The sequence below is a fragment of the Zonotrichia leucophrys genome, chromosome 4A, assembly GCF_028769735.1.
Source record: "Zonotrichia leucophrys gambelii isolate GWCS_2022_RI chromosome 4A, RI_Zleu_2.0, whole genome shotgun sequence".
Lineage (NCBI taxonomy): Eukaryota > Metazoa > Chordata > Aves > Passeriformes > Passerellidae > Zonotrichia > Zonotrichia leucophrys.
The window spans coordinates 4,698,969-4,721,110 of NC_088174.1; the positions used below are offsets into that span (position 1 = coordinate 4,698,969).

The 22,142-nt window shown below is 55.8% G+C and overlaps 1 protein-coding gene across 10 annotated transcripts in view; it reads right to left on the bottom strand.

Annotated features, from left to right (window-relative positions):
* Window positions 1-22,142, bottom strand: part of DLG3 (discs large MAGUK scaffold protein 3) — a 77,034-nt gene that overhangs the window by 33,914 nt on the left and 20,978 nt on the right. For 4 of the 10 annotated variants that reach the window (XM_064713202.1, XM_064713201.1, XM_064713200.1 and 1 more), the window contains one exon: window positions 3,436-3,489. In XM_064713202.1, coding sequence (XP_064569272.1) covers window positions 3,436-3,489 — 54 coding nt within the window. Of the gene's footprint in view, window positions 1-3,338; window positions 3,390-3,435; window positions 3,490-16,773; window positions 17,459-22,142 lie in introns of those variants that run through there. The other 6 variants (XM_064713203.1, XM_064713206.1, XM_064713204.1 and 3 more) reach the window with 6 other exon arrangements.

Genomic DNA, 22,142 nt, shown 5'->3' on the forward strand with positions numbered 1-22,142 from the left:
AGTTCACAGTCCCTTTTGGAGCATGGTCCTGCCCGTATCCTGTGCTTGGGATGTGGGCACTGGGACCTGCTGGTGCAGCAGCCCTTTATCGAGATAATGGAGAGGGTCTGATGGAGACTGCAGAGCCAGCCCCTGGTTGTGCCAGCCAGCCCTGGGTGTGGAGGGCACCTGGCAATGCCCCACAGCTGCCCCAGCACGGGGAGAGGGGAGCAGCCCCGTGCCAGGGCAGCGGGCGCAATGGGCACCTCCCTGCTGGCACTGGCACCACCAGCGCTGGCACAGGAGAGCTCTGCCTGCCTGCACATGGCAGGGGGCCCAGGGAAAATAGGTCAGGAGCTGCCTCCCTTCACCTGCCCGTGTCCATGTGTCCTGCTGCAGCACTGAGACCTCCTGACTGCCCTCCAGGCATCCCCTGGCCTCAGCCCCTCGTGTGCAGTGCCCACGGTGCTGGCCTCGTGCACAGAGGGGATAAATGCCCTGTTTGGGGTCAGCCTTTGCCAGAGGACCGACCTGCTGAGCTGGGCAGAGTGAAGGGTTTGCAGCCCTACAACAGCTGTGAGGACAGCACAGCCACACTGCCTGTGGAACTGGCACTGGGATGGGCCCAGCCAGCACTTGGGCCAAGGTGTGAGGGACCCACTGGCTGAGATCAGGCCTGGAAAGCATCTGCCATCCTCACACCTGGTTTTTAAGCAACTGAAGGTGATTGCACCTCACTGCTGGGCAATGAGGCACCAAACCAAGATCCAAGGAAACCTGAAAACCTTCAACTGAAAACCTCACTCTGAAACTTTCAACTCCTCAAGGGCTTTGGAGTGACTTTCCTTGTTCATTTTGAAACTGCCTGGCAGCAAGAAGTTGTTTTAGCTTTAGAGAGGCAGTTCTGAAATGCAGAGACCTCGTCTGCCATGGAAACTCTGTTTCCAATTCTCCATCTCCACATTATGGACATGATGGGAAAAATCCACCAAGATGTGAAACTGTGAGCATGGGTGATGCCCTCCAGCACTCTCCTTAAAATCATCAAGGGATGATTTTAACACTGCAGGCATTTTATAATGGGTTATTTGGGTTTTTACACCCTGGAGGTGCTGGGCTCTGCTCAAGCCACGGACTGAGCCCCAGCCTTCCCAGTGCTGCAGCCCCCACCTTAGAGTGCTCCTGGGGATGGGAGTGGGTGGATGGGGACATTGAAATGCAGAACAGACTTCTTGATAAACAGGCAGGGCCAAATCAAGCCCAACAGCCAGTCCAATGCAATCAATGGAACTAGAACAGGAAGGAACTAGACTACTTCCATCTGTTTATCATTAAGGAAAGCAATGAATAGTTAAGTAATTAAAGACTGGAAGATGTGAATTTAACCCTTCCAAATACATGCTGTACCAATGGGCTTCAGATTTTGGGTTTGTAAAAAAACCTCATGTTTCCAGATTGGGCATTTTGGTGTTTGCAGCAAGGTCCTGGTGTGGCTCCTTTGCTGACCTGGGAAACTGCTGAGATTTTGGGCAGTTGTTTTCTCTGAAGTCTGAGGAATCCAGCACCCCAGAGAAGGAAAAGATGGAGCAAGGCCTGTTTCCTTGTATAACATGGAGTAGAAGGCAAGAGTTTCCAGGCTGGATGCTGAGAGGAATCAAACTGAGCTGTCTCCCCTGCTCTGGGCAGTCAGAGGTGACACACACCAGATCACAGCCAGCAGGGCACAGCTAAACCTGGTGGCCCTTTGGACCCCTGCAGGACAGGTGCTCCCAGGATGCTCTGCTGAGTTTGGATGGATGGGATCAGTGACTGCCACCCCCAGCATGAAGGTGGCATCTGTCTGGGGTGCAGAGCACCCCCTGAAACCCAGCCAAGTGCAGGGAGAAGGGGTGGACAGGGATATGGAAGTGGAGGGAGAGGGAGGGATGTGAGGTTGATGAGCTGGAGCCAGGGAAGCAGCCAGGAGGGCAGGAGTGCCCTGCAGTGGAAGGAGTGGCTGCTGCCCCACATGAGGGCTCCCAGAGCTTCCTGGGCTCTGCAGGGCTCAGGAACCTGCCTGGGGTGACAGAGCCTGTCCTTGGCCCCTGGGCTCACCTCTCCTTGCCCTTGGGCTCACAGGGGCAGGGAGGAGGGATGGGCATGGATGGAGGGTGGCACAGGATGCAGTGATGAGTGGGCAATGCTCCTCCAGAGGTGTGACATTTGGTACTCAGGGAGGGTATAAAATGGATGTGAAAGCAGACTTTCCACCCAGGAATTCCTCTCTGCCCTACCATGTGTTTGGGGAAAGTAACCTTTGGGGACAGCTGCTCCCCTCTGCCACATTGATACAAGGCTGCTGGACTCGACCAGCACACTGAGAGATGCACCACTGCCTTCCTCCCCAGTCAGGTGGCTTTAATTCAGGCTTAATTAAACCATGCAGCCAGGGCTGGAAAGGTCTCAGCCAGGCTCTCCTTCTTTTCTGTGGCTCTTCTCAACATCCCAGTGCAGCTCTGATGGGCACTGACCCCACCACAGGCTGTGGGATGACATCTGCAGATTTCTACAGGGGAAATTCAACCCCCAGAAGTCAGCTGTGGCAAATTCACCTGTGCCCACTACCCTGACTCCAGACATGGACCCACCCCAGCTCTGAGTCCTGGTGCTGCTCCACTGCTGTGAAGGCAGCTGCAGTTTGATTCATCAAAAGTAAACCCGAGGCAAAGCACCCAGCCCTGGCAAAGCTGTGAGCTGGGCTCCTTTGGGCAAAGAAGGGAAACACCCCACAAGCACAGAGCCAGTGCTGCTGGCCAGACACCCATGCTGGCCACCCTGCTCCCTTCATCTGTCCCACAGAAATGAGTTACAAATGTTCTGGGGAACGGATGGAGCAGGAGGCAAACCCTGTCTGCCACAAACTGAGGAGGATTATCTTATACTACACCACTACTACACGGTGCCAAATGCTGCAAACACACTCACCAAGCACTGCTCAGCTGCTGGCAGCCTTCAGTGGGAGAGGAGCAGCACCTGGTGGGCCCTGCTGCCCTGAGGACTGGTGAGGGAGAACTCTGTACTCCTCCTGAGGTTGCCTAAGCAGGCTGAGGCAGTGCAGGAAGGTAAAGGATGCTCCAGCAGAGCCTCTCAACCCCCCTGTACGGGAGGCAGAGGAAATGGCTGTATGATTAACCCTGACACAACCATCTGGGATCCCCAGCTCCTCTGCTGAGTCCTTTTGCCTTGTGCCTCCCTGTGCTGGAGCCGCAGCATCACCTGCTGCTGGCCTTGGCTCTGTGCTGTGTCACCCAGCCCCAAGGTTTGGGGTGGGATGAGCTGTGGGGACATGGCGTGTATATCAGGATCTTCTGCTGCCTTACCAGGGCCTCCTTGAGCTGGGAAAGTCTTTCCTGCATTGCTGAGCAGGGAAAATGCAGCACTTGATCAAAGGAAGCAAAAGGAAACCTGGAGACTTACAGAGAGCCCTTGTTCCAGCGAGTCAGTGTTCACCATAATGGGAGCGGGGTTGGCCTGTGAGGAGACAAAAGGGGGATGTCACCAAGCTGAGCCATGGACCCAGCCCTGGTGGTGCACTGCCTCTCCCCTGGCCACGCCAGCACGGACCCTCCAGGCCAGGCAGCGCTGGGAGATTCAGGAAGGGCTCTGTTTGTCCAACAGAGCCCTGGGACTGCAGCAGGGCCACAGCACAGCTCTGGGCATCACTCCTGTCCTCAGAGCTGGTGTGTCCCAAACACCCCATGGCCTTGGCTGCTGGGAGGGACATAGGGAACACTGGAAATTCTCTCAGGCCTGCGTCAGACTCCCAAAATTTACATGAATTTCACACTAGCGAGAGGTTAGGAGATATGAGGAGTAGGGAAAGAAGCCTTTCCGGGGCAGGAATTTACTGCCAGCACACCAAACACCTTCCAACAGCTGCAGTTCCTCCTAAGCACAGGGCCACCATGCCCAGGGAGAGGTGACAGCATTTCTCCTTATCCTCATTACTGCTGTGCTCGGCAGCCTCGGCCCATCCTGACAGCAGCACATGCAACCTCCTGTCCTGGAGGGCTCCCTGTGACCCTCCCCGGGTCCCTCCTCCTGGGCTGCCTCGGCCTCGGCTCGCTGCACATGGCAGGGCAGGCACAGCCAGGGCAGCGGGGCAGGCACGGAGGGAGGGAGGGAGGGCCCAGAAAGGGATGAGTGAAGGTGCAGCGCCGTAGGCCGGGGGCGGGTGAGGCCAGGGGAGGGACGGGACGGGACCGGATGGCTGGAGATTAGGGACGGCCGAAGGAGGGACAGGACAGGATGGCCGGAACCATGAGGAGGCCGGAGGAGAGATGGACGGGACTGGGAGGGACGGGACGGGACGGGGAGGGGAGGGACGGGACGGGACGGTCGGAGGAACCGGGGTGAGACGGGACGGGACTGGAAGGGGACGGGACGAGGAGGAAAGGGACGGGACGGGACAGGACGGGACGGGACGATCGGAGGAACCGGGGTTCCTCCGCGGTGGGACGGCCGGCGATCTGGGACGAGGGTGGCCGGCCGGAGGCACGGGACGGAACGGGGGCCGGAGGAGGAGGAGGAGGGGCAGGGCCGGGCCGCTGAGGGTCCCGCCCCGGAGCTGTCCAGCGCCGCCGCAGCTGAAGGCGGGGGCTGCCGGAGCCTCCTGGGCGCTGGGAATGAGGGAGGAGCGGCAAAGCCAGAGGCAGATCCAGGGCTGGCATTCCCCGCCGCACACAGCGGAGCAGGGCAAGCCTGCAAGGGCAGCGGGGGCTGGAACTCGCTTCATCATCCTCGGGCTCATGAGGAGAAGAGCAGCGGAGAGACAGGAACCACCGGGGAGGGGGAGTGAGCCTGCCTGGGCATCACCAACTCCAGCCAGGCAAGGTGGGCTACTGAAACAACCACCAGCACCACTGCCTGCCCGTTAACAGCGTGTTGGACCACACGGCCCCGCAGCCTCTGATCTGTGATGTTTTACAGGAGCCAGCTGCCTCCTCATCGCTTCTGTCTGGGTTTGCCCATCCCTGACTGAGAGCACCTGTGTATGCCACACCAGCCTCCCCCATACCCCAGCACAGCAGCCCCACCGAGCCCTGCTTTAGCTGACCCTGTTTCTGACTATTCACTCTCCTCAATCAGTGGAGGAGAGAGTTAAGGACCAACCAGCCTGTGGTTTAAATCCTGCCCTGGAAGGTTCTGCTCTCATATGGATGGAGCAGGAGGTAGTTAATTTGATTTATTTAGATGCTTTCTGATCTTTCCTGCAGCTGTAACTATTGGTTACAAAACCATAGTTTTTATGGCAATTAATTCTCTAACTCAGGCAAATATGACCACTTCCAAGCACTCCTGCCAAACCCGTCCTCCACACAAAGGAGAATCACAATTTTCAGGTCCAATGTCTTGGGATCTCCAAGTCCCAGAAGCAATGTTAAACTGGGAATATCCCCTCTCTGGCAGTACACAGTCCTTGTATTTAATCCAGATAATTTGAGAGATAGAATCTATTAAACCTGGCAGTGGCTTTTATTAGTCCCCAGTGCAATTCTAGGAAGGGATTCCACATTTCAAGGCAGAAAAGAAGCACTTCTACTGCCAGCAATTAACAACCGGTAACACATCAAGGTTTGAACACCCAGATGCCAGCTCTTATTAGATGAGTTTCCAGGAAGGATGCAAAAGAGGCAGCCTAAGTGAATGTGGCCCATCATGTGCCCCATGATTTATAAAAAGAATTCACATCCACAAATGATGCTTTGGATCCCTCCCAGGGAGAAGTGCTCTATATAATAATGTTATAGAGGCTTTTGCAGGTCCAGCCTGAGTCTTCCACTGAGCCCCACTGCACTCTTTGTTGAATTAATAATAGCCCAAAAATCACACATCACATTGCCTCTCTCACACACTGGTGAGCCCTGAGGACATATTTTGTTCAGCCTGCTCCCTGTGCACTGAGCATCCTTTGCAGCCATTCCACACTAGTGATTTTTACATCTCAGAATACTGCTAGGAGCACAATTTCCCACTCAGGCTCCAGATGGGACCCAGGAGATACCCAGTGTGAGTCGCTGTTCTAAAACAAAGTCACACATGGGCAGGAGGAACTCAGACCAGGAAATCCCCACTTGCTTCCTGCAGCCAGCTATTCCAGCTACTACAGCAAAGGTGTTTGGGCATTAATTCCGACTCCCACTTGCAAATATTTCAATATTTGCACTTTGCCTGTCCTACTGAAGAGACAGATAAGACCTAAGACTCAGAAATAAGCAGAGCACCTGAAAAATAAAAGCTTTTGCTCCCCTCCACCAGGCAGGCAGAGGTACTGAGCAGCTCTGCTAGCCAGAGGAGGACAGAGACAGCCATAATTTTTTGCTGGGCAGCAGGAACATGCTGGTGAATTAACCATGCTTTCAATTCCATAGGGAAGGGTAAGTAATTTATGCCCTAAGGAGCAGGGGCTTGCAATACAGGGAGGAGAGGGAACAGGGCTGTGCATTCAGACCACATTCAATGGGGGCTGTCAGATCTCTTCCATCTAAACCCCTTCATCACAATATTATTTACCAAGCCCTGTTTGCGCTTGGGGGGTTTAGAATAGAATATATATATATAAAAAAAATAGAAATATATAAATAAATATAAATATATAAAGAAATAGAAATAGAAATAGAAATAGAAATAGTCCAAGTGCTACAGTTCTCACTCCATGGCAGCGGAGCTGGAGGTGCCCTGAACTCTCTCCATCAGGCCCCTGGTCTCAGGGGATGGAGGCTGCAGGGACTCAAGGAGGACCTTGGGCAGTGAGGAGGGCACTGCACAGCTGCAGAGAGATTGATCTGGGCACAAAGCCAGCGAGGCAGAGGACAGCTGTTGAGAAAATCTGGGCAGCAACAAGAGTCAAAGGAAACCGTGGTGAAGGGAGATGAAGTTTGAAGGTCAGGATTGAAGAGCTCTCTGGTCTCACAGGGCTGAGAGAAGCAGAGCCTTGCATTCACTGAGCTCTGCACAGCAGTCCTGGTGGCAGCCACAGCCCAGGAGCTGGTGGAGGAGCAGCAATCTGCCCCAGGCAGCCCCTGAGAAGGGACTGGCTCCCTGTGCAGACCTTTGTGCCTGTCTGGGGCAGCTGCCTCTGTGGTTGAAGCCAGGAGGGGCTGTGGGTCTGTGAGCAGGGCAGGAGGGATGTCTCCTCTACAGGCTCAGCAACACCACTGCAGCACGTGCAGGGAGCAGCCAGGCAGGCAGCAGTGTTGGAAAAAATCTCAGGCACAGGATGTGCCCTTCAGAAGCACCCTTAGGTATCCCCTCTGGGTAGTGATCTGAGAGGGACTGCTGCTATTTGGGCTCCACTCGGGCCCAAAGTGGCAGCCCAGTGACACTAACACTGTCACCTGGGATCACCAAAGCCCCAAACATCTACAGGTATCACCCCTCACCTCAGTTCTACTGCTGTCATCTGCTGGCACAAAGGTAGGAACTGCAAAACATGATGATTTTCCAAAACTTCCAAGCAAAAGAAAAGCTGCAATTACACGCAAATGGAGGAGGCTCACTAGCCTGCTGCTGAGGGTTGTGTCCTGCCCTGTGGCATTTCCCAGGACTGCTCTCAGGGCTGGCACACAGGAGCTGGGCAGGGAGACTCTGAACTGAAAGTCCAAGATGATGTCTCCAGAACTGAGATCCCAAAGCTTTTCCAGCTTCACATCCTCCACAGAACCAGCACGGGGCCAGCCCACAGAGGTCAGGAGATGTGTACCTGCTGGAGACAAAATACATGTGCTACTGGTGTCCCAGGACAAGGACACTGGATTGTGATCACAGATAAACACATTTCCATCTTCACCAGCAACAGGAACAACAGCAGCCTCCAAAGAGGGCAAACACACAGAGCTGCTCCTGCAGGAGGGTGGGGTGTCCCATGTGTGGTGCAAGGAGGAATGTGCAGGACACAGTGGCTGCTTGAGACACAGGGCTGATGCACGAGAAGCAAAGCACTAATTTAACTCCTTTGTTTCCCCAGACTGGATCAGAGTGAAAATTCAATCTGTCTTTTAATATCCTTTGTTTCATATCATCTGAGGTATAATAGCAGCGCTCAGAAGGAAATGGCTCTGAAGATAAGTGAAATTCCATCTTTACATGCCTTTAAAAGCTCTCAGGAGCAGAGGTCACAAGTGGGGAAATGCCCAACAGAATTATCTAATCAGGGCTGACACTGAGCTGCTTGTAGTCCAGCTCCATCTGCTTTGATTTTTTTTTAAAGGGTGTTAAAGCATGGAGAAAGCTGCGCATTTCCAGCTCTGGAAGCAGCTGCTCTGTGGCAGGACCCAGCCCTGTTGAATTTGGCTGTGAACAAGCAGGTACAGGCTCGGGGATGCTGAGGGTGCTGTGGGCAGTGGGGTCAGCTGCAGGATGCCCAGACACAACAGGATCCTGTGGGGAGTGGGTTTGCACCAAGCTGCTGAATCAATGTCACAGGAATGAGCTCAGGTCCTGCCTGCACAGCCCACACAGAGCCCCTGCTCAGCTCTCACCCTGATGAGCACTGACACTCTCATCTGCTTTGTGCCAGCCTGGCTGCCCACATGTGCCCAGATGCTGCTTTTACCAATGCTGGGCTCCTTCCTGCCCCAAGCCAGAGCCCAACACATGGCTCCCACTGCACCTGGGAGGACACAGCTCCTCCCCAGCAACCTGAACTTGTGGTCAAGGCCACACAGAAACCCACTCTTGAGGCTCCCTAAGACAAGGAGGGGATGAGTCTAGCTCTGCCATTTCTGGAGAGCAGGTGTGTAGAGCAGAGAGGTGCTGGCATCATCCCTCCAGGTTGCTCCTGACCCCCCTGGTTTTCCCCTGGCTGTGCCCAGGGAAGTCACCTCCCAGTCCTCCTGTAGGAAGCAATGCAGGGCATATCCCTCCCCAGACTGAAGCCTGCTCCCAGCTGCCCCATGAGATGCAGGGCTTTTCTGACATCTCAAGACCAAATCCATGCTTTGACCTAACCCTTCTATTCTCAAGGGCAGAGCTGCTGGTCCCAGGGCTGGTCCCATCCTCACAAATCCCTGTGCTCATCTCTCTTTTCTTTCCTGGGCTTTACATGGTGGCCAGAGCAGAGGTTGCTTGGAAGCATCAACAGAACTCTGAGGGAGAGCTGATCCTGCAGGGTGCCCACAGGATGGGACAGGGAAAGGCAGAAAAAAACCCCAGAGGTTGGAAACTTTTGGAGGCTGAAGAAGTTCTTGCCAGAGATTAATTACCCTTCCTTTTAACTGGGCTGGATAAAGGAATTCTCTGTGCACTTTTCCTCACCTCCTGCAAGAACAACCTGTTGGCTGACATGGTTTGGGCAGGGGGAGGACACGACCCAACAAGTGTGCCTGCATGAAGGGGAGTGACAGGCTAAGCCTGGCCCCTGCCCTCCTGCACAGCTCAAAAGGTGGCACCAGTGATGTAGGGAAGGATGCTGGGCTGACTCTGGAGCTTGCAGGTGCCCGCACCCTGTGCCAGTCCCATCCAGCCAGGTGCCAGCTGCTGCCTCCCTCCTCATGCTCGGCTCCCAGCCAGCCTGTGGCCTGCAAGCAAGAGCAGCCCTTCTCTCCAGGCTGAGCTGGGCTGTTCAGGGGGCAGGAGCAGGCTCTGGGGCAGCACAGCCCCTGCCCCACGGCTGCCCCTCGGCACCGGCTCAAAGCGCTGCAGCCAGCCGGAAACACGGAACACGGGACTTGAAAGGTCCCTGCTCACAAGGAGCTTTGGCAAAGCCACTGAAGTGCCCCAAGTGTAATGTGAACACAAGCAGCTACTGAAGGTTTAATCTTTGTTTTGGTGCCTTTTTTTTTTTTTTTTTTTTTAAGAGTAGCTTAAATAGGGACTGGAAAAAGCCTTTACTCGGTAGCAGCACAGGAAGAAAGCTTCCCAAAGAGAAGCTCTGTCGAATATAAGTTTCCATTTAGAAACCATTAAGGCCAGGGTGTTCAAACCTGAAAGTTAGACATCCTGTTCCAGGCTCAGCCCACTAAAATAAGTGACCCAATTTGCAGAGCTTCTGGACTTCAGTAGCTTCTCTTTGACCTGGCAGTACCAAATAAAATTTACTTGATTCCTTTTTGCACAGGAAGAGTTGTTATTATCTGAAAGAGTCACATGCTTTTATCTTCCTCTCAGACAAATACATATGTATAGGGGAAAAAGAGAGAATAAGGAACAGTGTTAAAATAAAGATTTCTTTGGTTCCTGGGACCCATATATCCTAATTTCTTCTTTTCAGTAAGCTCCAGTGCACACCCAGTTAACAAGTGTTAAGAAACCTGTTTCTATGGGGAAAAAAGCAAACCAAAATCCATCAACCAAGATTCAAGAAAAATTCTAGTTAATACAAAGGTGACAAGAAGGTATCTAGGGCCTGGTCTGGGGTGCTCTGAAGCACTACATGTTCCCAAAAATAATTACACCCTTGGAACAGCCCTTCCGCAAGCCCCATCGAGCGAGCTCTGCAGGTTAAACTGCAAAGTTCATTCCAAATTCAGGTATTCTGCACTTGTTAAACACTGTATTAAAAGTTTTCATCTCTAAGTCCCTGATACATGCTCACAGCATATTGCTGGATTTGCAACGAGGGCCCTTGAGGACTCCCTACATCATCCCATCTTTGCATGTGTTAAAACCAGCTGTGAGCATTAGCACAGCCCACTGCACCCACAGTGCTGGCACAACCTCACAGCAGGGCTTACACCCATCCCTGCATCATAGCTGTCAGGCTGAGCCCCGGGCTCTCTGTCCCTCCTGCCTGCACACAGGATTTGGGGTGGCAGAGCCCCCCAATCCCCACATGAGCAGGGCAGGACCTCCCTCCCCTGGCACCCAGAGCCCAGGTCCCCTTGCAGAGCATCCTGCACCGGGCTGTGCACAGCGGGCCCGCACATCAGCACGGCCCTGATTACTCCTGATTAGTCTTAATGACTTCCCCTCTCTAAATGAGCATTCACAGCTCGGGAAGGAACGGAAGCTTCTCTCCTCCCATAATAGCACAGGACGTGCCGAGGGGCTTACCCGAACAAGGCAGCTCTCCAGGAACAGTGACAGTGACAGCTCCTGCTGCCTCCTCCCACTTCCCCTGCACCCGGGTACCCGGCTGGGCCTCTGGTACAGCTGTCCATGGGTTTCCCTCTCATCCAACCCCCGTGGGACCCACACCTGAGGATGCCAGCAGATCCCTGGCACTGGTCAGGACTGGGCTCAGGCAGGTTCAGCGGTGCTGGAAGAGCTGGTGGAAAGCACAGCCATGGGGGCATGGACATCCCTCCTACAGGAGTGACAGCAGTGCTGTCACAGTGGAGGCTGATGGGCTTCCTGCTGCCCCCCGGTTCCTCTCCAGGAGCAACTTCCTCCACACTGCACACATCCCTGCTGAAACATGCCTGTGCTTGGCCCTGCATGCCTCACCAAGCACTCTCCACCTCCTCCTCCTCCTCCAGCAGGGTGGCAGGGCCACATCCTCCCATTTCTGGCAGGTACTTTGCTCTTCTTCCACAGGCTGCATTGGTGGGGTCTCTCCCACCTCTGTGGCTTCAGACCCTGCCTCTAGAGCAGCAGCTGCATCCCTAGCACAGCCAGTTCAGACACAGCTCCAGCCCCTCTCCCTGTGCTGCCCCAGGACCCCAAAGCCAGCAGCCAGGCACAGCTCTGGGGCTGCAGCCTGCACATCTGGGCTGGCTGGCAGGCAGCACTCAGTAATCCAGCTGGAGAGGAGCTAAGCTCAGTCCTTCAACTCACTTCTCTAATTCCAGCATTATCCCTTACTGTATTAAAGGGATGAGTCAGAAAAGCCAACAAGCACAAGGGTGCAGCCCCTGTCCAAGGGACTCACGTGCCCAAAGAAAGGGGGAAAGCCTTACAGGTGAAACAATAAGCTAAGGAGAAAAATGCCCTCAGTTGTTAACTACTAAATGAATTCAACAGTGAAGGAGCACTGAGAACATCTGATTCTCCTCACTCCAGGGGATGGGTGACAGCAGGACACGGGATGCTCTGGGGCGGGTGAGGAGAACCAGCTCACTCAGCATCTGTGTGCCAAGGTTTTCCCAGGAGAGGCACAGGAAAGGGGTATGACTGTAAAAAAATAACATTATCTAGGCCTTGATTTCATCTGAGGGGCAGGAAAGGAACATCAAAAGCATGGGGAAAATCAGCTTCTTGCCAGGGGGCAAGGGGCGAGGGTGGGTGCGAGGCTGGGTGTGAGGCTGGGCTGGGGGGAAGCAGAGCAGCTCAGCACCTGCTCATAGCAACTCAGCTGGGTGATGACGGCAGGAGCACCAGATGGAGATGCCCAAGAAGCAAGCTGAGAGGTGAGATCAGATGGAGGGGGATATATTAGGAACAGACACGCAGATTTACACATCGTGAGTGAGGAGGTGACAAACAGGTCTGTGGAAGGGGAATCAAACTCTCACGAGGGAGTGGAGTGTGATGGGGAGTGAGGGACAGGGAAGACTCTCTGGGACTCCGGCTGGCAGGGGGACATGCTGGAAGAGATGCTGGAGGTGGAGGGAGGACAGGGGCCCCACCAGTGGCCAGAGAGCAGGGGCTGAGCAGGTGGATGGGCCAGGAACAGACAAGCACTGTGCTCAGCCATGGAGCCAGACGCAAAGGACAAGTTTCACTACAGTTGCATCTACATTTAGGTTGCCAAAAATACCTTTCACAGATTGGCTGTCTTTAATTAAAAGGATGTCTCCTGTGCTCCTGGCACGGTACAGAACTCATCCTGCCACGTGGGGCTCTGTGTGGAAGCTCTGCAGGGGGGACTTTCCCATGGGACAGCTCCTCTTTGCCTGCATCCTTCCCATCCTGCCAGGGCTGGGCAGCTCAGGCAGTGGTGCTCCCCTGAAATGCCCCTCCACAGTGCAAGCACAGAGAAAAGAAGGAAAACTTCACCCCCTTCCTGTTTTGGCTTCTCTCCTTCCCTCCAAACACGGAGAACGCCTTCCTCCTCTCTCCTCCTCCACGTTTCAGTGCAAAGATTTAGCTAATTTCTTCTATGAATAGCACGGGAGTAGCCATAGCAACATCACCCTGCCAACCTCACCACCTCCACTGCCTCCCTGTCCCCGGCACCCTGTTCCTCTCACCCTCCCTCGCACCTCCCCAGGGAACATCTGGGGCTTCAGCCATTTCCCACAAACCAACCTGCATTCCCACAAACCAACCTGCATTCCCACAAACCAACCTGCATCTGGCTCCCTGCCTGCCCCCCTGGTGCTCTCCCTCCCTCCTTCCTTCCAGCCATACCTGCTCATCACTCAGGATCCTGGTCTGAACCCCCACGGTTTCTCCAAGGCTCTTTCTTCCCCCTGCCCCAAGAGACAGGAGCCCCAAGCCCAGCATCATCTGAAGGCTCAGCAAAGGCCAAGATGAGCTGTCCTGTGCTCACCTACTGCAGTAACTGCCCAGGGCATGGGAGGAACTCAACAAGCAACGTTTGTGCATTGAAAACCAGCCTGAAAGTCAGTGAAATGCTCACTGCTGAGGGTTGGCAGGGAAGAGCTGTCCCACTCTCCACCTGCCTGCCCATGAACACTTCTGCCAGGGGTGGAGGCCACACAAGCCTGCCGTGCTCTGGGCATTTGCAGGTGGTCAAGGTCTCATTGCAATGACCACCCCAAGAGGAGAAAGGGACCACAGGGAGGGGGGCAGAAAGACTTTGCATTCCTGGCCAAGCAGGGCCAGCAAACTTGGGGCAGCCCTGGGGACAGAAGGCACTTCGTCACCACATGCCAGGGAGCTGCACTGCCCTGGGCCCTGCCCCAGCCACCCAAAATGCACATGAAAATGCTGGTGACACCCTTGAGACCCTCATGGGGCTCTGGTCACTGTGCCTGGCACCAGTCTTTATAGTTAGCTGAGACTCAGGGCTGGACATTCCCTGTGGGAGGGAAAGGTGCTGCTTCTGGACCCTCAGCTCTTTCAGCAGGGCATTGGCAGGCAGCTGAGCACCCTCTCCTGAGAGGCTGTGGGGTCACTGGGCAGGGCAGAGGAGGGTTTGAGCAGTGCTGCACATCAGGGATGCTCCCCTGGATCACACTGCTGGTCCTCCCCCAAAGCCAGGAGTCCTCCTGTCACCCCAGCCTGGCAGGGGGGAACTGAGCTCCCCACCAGCCAGCAAAGGGGGACAAGGAGGGCACAGGGCCAGTGGGAGGGATAGCGACGGGAACAATGGAGGACGGCAATGACATCAAGCACAGGGACTGGGAACTAATGAGCGGGGAACAGGGATAGATAAGGGAAAAGAAATGGGAGACATCTCAGGGGGGAGAAGAAAAGCAAAGCAAAAATGATGTGAGATACCTAGACCTCTGAGATTTCCTCCCTCCCTGTGGTGACAATCAGGGATTCTCAGTTACTGGCATTGCCTGAGCAAGCTAAAATGTGTCCTAGAGAAGGGGAGAGGCAGGAGGAGAGAACAGACGGGGGCTGGAAGTGGGAGGAGGTGCAGGTTGACGCTGGGACCGTGCTGTGTGTTGGGCAGCACGTGTGGGCACGTCTCACATGTCGTGGAGCTGCTCTGGCTGTGTGAGTGTGCCATGATGTCAGAGAACATACAGCACCATAGGCAACTGGGAGCACGTTTCTGATGTCAGAGCACCAGCACACGCTTCTCTGCCTGCACGAAGAAGGAAGGGGAGGAAAAACGCTTAAATGAGAGCTGGTGAAGCTCCCCAGGAGGGTAACAGATCCCTGCTCACCCGGGAGAGCCTCCTGGCCTGTGCACCCCTTCCCACCTCAGCTGCTGGAAGTGCTTTCAGGGACAGTGAGCTCATTTAAAGGGGCAGCCCTGAAAAATGGCAGCCCTGCCTCCAGCCAAGGCTCTCCTGGAAACGGAGGCAGCCTGTGAAGGAGATTGCTTTGCATCTGCAGCCTCCAGCCAAATCCACCCAGAGCCCAACACCTCCCGGCCTCCCAGAGCCAAGTGGACCTGCCTGCCTGGGCACAAGCCATGCCTAGATGTTTCCATGTCACCACCTTTTGTCCCTCTGCCCACCCCTGGGCTGGGAGGAACATGGATTCCTGGGGGCTCAGGCGCCTTGGCTGAGGAGGATGAGGAGGAGAGCGTTGCTGAGGCGTTTGCTGCAGGCTTTACTCACAGCATACATTTGCTCCACACCGGGGAGCGGCTGCCTGCTCTGATACAGGCACTGCACACACCACACACGTCATATTCTACATGCAGACCCTGCTATGCTCACACAGCCTCAAACACTGGCATCCTCTGTTGCTTGCAATGCCGTGAGGAGCTTTTGATTTTCCTTTCTTTTTTTGTTTTTTAAACATGATCAGAAAGGCAAAGGCAAAGCAGAGATTCCCAACGCGGACTTTCCGAGCAGCCCAAGCTCCATGGCAGCACCACAAAGAGACAATGATTTCTCTTCCACCATTGCAAAAACATGAAAGGCTCCCCTGCCCAGGCTGCCACGGCAGCAATGCAGCTGGCATCACTTCCTTCTCACGCTGCTTGCAATCGTCTTACCAGGAATACTGGGCCGGACCTTTCATGCAAGCAGGAGCAGAAAGGAGGGAGCAAACATGCTTCGATTTTCTGCTCCCCCAGCTTGCTGCTTTGGATAGAGGGAAGGAAAGAGATAGTGGAGGAAAGATGGAAGAATGCTTGCCAGGAATCAGCAGGCAAGAGAGAACTGAGGCTGATTTTGATACAAAGAGAGAGAAAGCAGGACCAGGCTCATAGGAAGGTGGCTGGAGCTTTTGGTGCCTTCTGTAAATATAATCTGAGCTATCAGCTATGAATCTAATTATTTCAACCAGAGCTACAGACAGACAGTAATGAAGAAAAAACAGAGGAAGGGAAGAAGAGGGTTGTGTTTGCCGAGAGCAGAGGAGGAGAGAATTCCCATTGATTCCCGTGTGTCTGCCTGCTACAGCATCTTGAAATAATAATTAGAAGGATCAATAAGAAATCATGTGAGGTTTGAAGATAATGAATGAAAGAAGCAGAAGAAGCAAAGTGAAATGCCTTTCTCTCAAGCAGGGTAAATTGTTTTTCAGGCAGGGTCTAGCCTCCATTTTAATGCTTTGCAAAAAGATCCAACCATTTTCTAAGCTGGCTTGTGGGTTCAAAACAAGACTGGTCTCTCTATTTAGGGGAGAGAGACACAGCCCCAGAATGGGTCCTGGAGAACACTAATAAAATGAATGTGTGGGAAGAAATGGAGGCAGTGAAATGGGGCAGAATGCACACAGCACGCCAGCGACCAGAGCAGGGTTACGTAATAATCTCGGGGAGCAGGGACGTAGCAGCAGAGCGAGGAAACCACAACTCAATGGAGAGTGGGTGACAGTTTGGGAGCGCTGGCAAGCAACACCGCGAACCCACGAGGCTGCCCAGCGGGCAGCACGCACCATGCCTGCCAAACACAGCCCGACGGGATGCCCTTGGTGCTGCCAGGGCTTCAGGCACCGCGAGCGGCGAGCACCTCAGCTGGGGCGTCCAAAATACATCAACGCCCGACGACCACCTAGCGCCAAGCAAGATCCATTTGGCCCCGTTCGGCCCCGGGAAAGCTGCTCCGGTGCCGGGCTCCCACGCCGGGCAGGACCGCAGCATCCAGCCCGAACAACGGCAACGCCAACCCGACCCGAGCCGCGCCGCCGGTACCCATCCCCGGCATCCCCGGCGGCTGCTCACGCCCCCGGGGTGATGCTGCAGGAGCCGGGAGCCGCCGGGAACCCCGCGTCACCCCGAGCGCCGCCCGCCCCGCCGCGTCCCGCACCGGGGAGCCGCGTCCCGGGGCTGGCCCGTACCTGCTCGTACCAGTCGCGGCTCGAACACGTGCACTCGGGCCACCAGCCCGGGCCGCTCCCGTTCACCTTGGCCGCGCTCTTGCCCGGCGCCGGCGGCGGCGGCTTCAGCGCGGCGGGGTCGCGGGCGGGGGGCCCCAGCTTGGCCTTGCCGCGGGCGGCGGGCGCGGCCCCCCCGGGCGCGGGCAGGGTCTGCGAGCCGTAGCCGCCGTAGCCGTACTGCTCGTGCTGCCACTCGCCGTACGAGGGGGGGTCCATGCGCCGCAGGGCCGCCATCCGCGTTACCTCGTAGCACTCGGGGCACTTGCAGCAGTGGTGGTGCTTGTGCATCGCTGCCCTCACACCATAGAGCCGGCAGGGAGGGAGGGAGGGAGGCGGCGCGGAGGGGCGGAGGGAGGCAGGGAGGAGGGAGGGAGGGATGCTCAGGGGGCGGCAGCGGCCCCCGCCCCGCGCAAGGCGCGCCTGCCGCCTCTTCGCCCGCTCGGCGCCCCCGGCCCCGTGGGAGGAGGAGGAAGAGGAAGGGAGGGGGGTGGTGTTACAGCGCGGTGATCTCCGCGGGGGCGCGCCGCGGCATCGTCCGCAACGCCACTCAGTGCCGGGGCCGCTCCCGGCGCGGGGCAGCAGCTCCGAGGCGCTCCGCTGCACGGGCCGGCTCAGCCCGGCTCGGCTCGGCTCGGCTCGGCTCGGTGCGGGACCGCGGCACCTGCGGCGGCGCGGAGCATCCCTCGCCCTCCCTCCCCCGCAGCGGCCAATCCGCGCTGGCGGAACCTCCGCGCTCCGCCCCGGCGGCGGGGGCGCCGCTCAGCCCCATCCCCACGCTCAGCCCCAACCCCACGCACAGCTCCGCGCTCAGCCCCATCCCCACGCTCAGCCCCATCCCTGAGCTCAGCCTCATCCCCACGCTCAGCCCCATCCCCGCGCTCAGCCCCGCGTCCATCCTCGCTCCCATCCCCGCTCCCATCCTCGCGTCCATCCTCGCTCCCATCCATGCTCCCTTCCCTGCTCCCATCCCCACGCTCATCCCCGCGCTCAGCCCCGCTCCCATCCCCGCTCCCGGGCAGCCCCGGCCGCGCCGCCCCCGCGCAGGCGGCATGGGAAGCAGCAGGATGGCAGGATGCTGCGCTCCTCACGCATCACCTTGCGGCTGCCCCCAGCCGTCTCCGAGCGCACCGGGCAGCCCCTGGGCAGCGCTGGGTTCCTCCAGCCCCGCGCGGCTGTGGCAGGCCTGCCAGCTTTGTAATGGACGCCAAAAGGGGTTCACTTTGCTCCAGCTGCGGGCCGCACTGGAATAGGAAATAATTTTTCCAGATCTGAGCTGGTCGCTAGGCTGGCAGCAGCACCTCTGCATCAGTTGTCACCTTGCTTTTTTGGAAATGTTACCACATGTGCTGCATCCAGAACAGCACCCTGGGGACGCTGCCACTGCCCCGTGAGCCACAGGTGCATTGAGGGTATAGAAACCCCTTATAGAAGGCCTTTGCTGGGCCTTCCACCTACTGCCATCAGGGGATGGCAAAAGCAGAGCAGAAATGCCTGCTGCGGCAGCAGGGCAGGGATGCTGCTCCCAGTACAGCTCAGAGTCCTTCACCTCTTGCAAAGAAGTGCAGGACTGGAAGAAGTTCAGAAGAGCCATCCAGATAAATTGATAGGGAGAGAGAGAAAACCTATTACAAAACCCCACATTTGACCATTTAGAACCTGAACCACGCCTCTTAATGCTTAAAGGTTGTAAAAAATACTAGGGTGGGTGAAAAACTATTTTAAAGAAATGGTACATAAATATGTAGAATGATACATAAATATGTAGAAGAGCAATGAACTGTGCACTGTGTACACAAGCAGGAGGGGGCCACAAGCTGAGCCAAAAGATGTGGTGGTGCAACACCTCATTTCAGGTTCCAAGGTCTGCAAGGCTCCTCCTGGCCTCCTGCAGCTGGTGTAAGATGGCCCTGGGCAGAAGCAGGGCTGTGGGAGGAGGAAGTGCATGATGGCTGGTCAGATAAATGCCCCTGGCCGCTCCCTGTTCCTTCAGCTCTTTAAACTGCACTACAAAATTACTTCTGCACTTCACCTCTGCACACAGAGGTGCTCCTGCAGGGCTTGCTCCCAAGCAGTCAGGTGAAATGGTTGTTTCTGGGTGAAGGGGAGGGGGCAGAAGACACCCCATAATCAGCATTGGTGCCCCCACTGCACAGTGCAGCACCTGTGCTCTCCAGCACTGCCTGCACGTCACTGTCTCTAGGCTGCTCACATCACCTCAATCACAAGGTGGCTTAATGCCACAGGATGCTGGAGTAGCTCAGACACTGAGATTTCCCTGCTGCAGGCTCAGGACAGTCATAATGTCCCTGGACAAGCAAATTTAGAGCACCTGTCCTCCCCAAGCAGTGCTGCTGGGCCCTCAGGAACAGCTCCACAGATGGGGCTCACCCTGCTGCTGGCTCACCCTGCTGCTCCCCTGGGCTCTCTCTGGACACTGACCAGCCCCAGGGGCACTGTGGCACTGACCAAAGAGGGGCACCAAGATGAAGCCAATGGCTGCCCACCAGACAGAGTTTCCAGTACAGAGCCCAGGAGCTCACCAGGGCAGGGCAGGGCAGTGTGGGACGCCTGCATGTAAAGCAAGCTTGTTCTGAACTAATCAATGAAAAACTGTGTTTGAGTGCATGGCAGGAAAACATGCATTGCTGGCTTTAGGAGAGAACTTTACACTTCAGGTTTTAAGAAATTAGGATTATCTCCACATCTTGCACCTAATTCTCACACCATAGAGCCAGCAGGGAGGGAGGGACTGGGGCCATCCTTGTGCCATCAGATGGGAATGGCAGGAGGGACTGGGGGCAGACTGAAGCTGAGATAGAGAATTGCTGCACCAAAGTAGAACAAAAAGCCTTGTAAAAAAGGTGGCCAGTGTCTCCCCCATGGGAACAAAAAGACATGAATGCCTTGTTGGCTCTCCAGCCATTGGCACCTCTGAGATAACTTCATCAGTGAGATGTGCTCACTACCTGGGCATGGCTAATTACTGCTCCACCCCACTGCAAACCTCCTTCCCACTGTGCTTCCCACCTGGCACGGCATGGTCAGGTTCCAGGGACCCTGCAGCGGCCACCAGTGAGGCCTCTCCACTGCCATGGCCTTCCCCAGAGCCGTCTTTGGGCCAAGCTCAGGCAGGAGCCCCAGTCTGCAAGAGGCTGATGGGTGTGAGGAGAGCACCAGGGAGCTGCACAAGCAGAGTTTGTCACCCCAGCTGCTCACAGACACATCCCCTGTCACTGTCCTAGGATGGGCCAGGCAAGGACACAGGCATTCACTCAGGGGGGAAGTGCAGAAGCAAAGGACAAGAGCTGTTAGAGAAAAATGCTTTAATAAGGAGTGGGTGAACAATAAAGAGAAGCATTTAATTTGATTTTTTTCCCTCCCATTTTTTTTCCTTTTTTTTTGGTGCATCCTCCACAAGGAAGGTGTCAGGTCCTCCCTAAGCTCAGTCTCTGCAGCCTTCACAGCCATCCATGCCCACATGGGAAGCACCCTCAGTGCCAGCCCTGGAGGACCAGAATTACAGCCTCCACCCCACACCACTTCCCCCACTTCTCTTATCTGTCAGCGCCTCATTGCCAGTTGCAAACAGAGGGGTTTTGTGCCTCAGCTGCCACAGCTCTTTATGGTCCTTCCTGACCTTCTTGCATCTCCCCATCCCAAACCCCACATTTCCCTGTCATTTTAGCTGCCAGGAGAGTTGTTTCATTCCTGTGCATTTGTAATGAACTGCATGTGCCACCTGCTAACCCCAATTAAAAGGAAAAAAAGCAATCCATGGTTGCTGCTGCCTGCTTGCAACGTTCCCTGATGCTGCACAGGACTTGGGATACCCACTCAAGCTCAAGAGGCGGCCAGGGCTGGTTGGCCAGGGGCATCCACACTCTGTATTTCTCCAGCCTGTTTTAGTGAGGGGTGGCATTTTGGGGACTGAGGGTGGCTCTGCTGGGAGAACAAGCAAAGTGGGCACCTGCACTGGGGGCCAGGCCTGTGTCTGGCAGGGCAGGCACAGTGCCCAGCCCTTGAGGCAGCTGTGGGCATCTTGCTGCAGTAATGTGAGCTTTGAGCAGGGCTAGAGGAGATGGGAGCTGATTTCCAGGCAGGTGCCTGCATGGTGGGAAGTGATTCAAGAGCTCTCTCATTCTCTACCCTCTTCCTCCCGGTATTCTCCCCGTCTTGTTTAAATTCTGCTTTGGCAGCTGCTCTTTTTACAGGTGCTAATTTCAGCAGAGTGTCAAGAAATCCCCGGAGATGACGCTATTTACAAGGCACAGAGATGGCACAGAGATGGCACAGAGCTAGGTTTGGTCTGGTGTCACCGCATTTCAGCCCCTGCTGCCGCTGCCTTCCTCTCGCATCAAGTCCTGCGGGAAGAGGAAGGTAAGTGTGAGGGTTTGCTGTACCTACAGCCCTGCCAGGATGGGGATGTTGGCTGTGCCTACAGCCCTTCCAGGACCAGGGGATGTTGGTTGTACCTACAGCCCTGCCAGGATGGGGATGTTGGCTGTGCCTACAGCCCTGCCAGGACCAGGGGATGTTGGCTGTACCTACAGCCCTGCCAGGATGGGGATGTTGGCTGTGCCTACAGCCCTGTCAAGAGCAGGGGATGTTGGCTGTACCTACAGCCCTTCCAGGACCAGGGGATGTTGGTTGTACCTACAGCCCTGCCAGCATGGGGGATGTTGGCTGTACCTACAGCCCTTCCAGGAGCAGGGATAGGAGGATGGAGCAGGCTGAAGGCAGCCAGTTCCCTGCAGAAACAGCAGCCACGTGAGGGCTTGACTGTCACCAAACAGGAGCTGGGTCCTGCCAGGGGAACCAAAGCCAGAGGTTTGCTCTGAGCCTGGGTGCAGACAGGGAGGCTTTAGGGATGCTCAGGAGGAAGGGGAGGACGGTTTTGCATGGGGGAGGTGCCTTTCTCCATCACAATCACCTGCAAAAAGACACCCAACACATGCAGCCCAGGGAAATGTGTCTGTGTGGGCAGGCTAGGAGGAGATGAGCAGCAAAGAGAGGGACCAGCTGAACTTGGCTCAGTCTGACAGTTCCTCAGCACTAACACAGACCCCACCCAGCAGGAATTTGCCATTTGCTGGGCCTGGGGCTTCTCAATTGGAACTTGAAGAGATGATCTGCAGAGCTGGCTGCACTGGTCGTGTGAGCACTGGAGGGTTTGTGCACTCACAGCTGGGTGGGAAGGGGCAGCATAAGAAACATCTCACTCCATGGCTGCTCCTTCCTGCCACCAGCAGCAATTCACACTGGGAAAGGTGCAGCTGGGATAATAATCACCAGCCATACCAAGGGACCAATAGCTCTCAGCACTCTCAGGG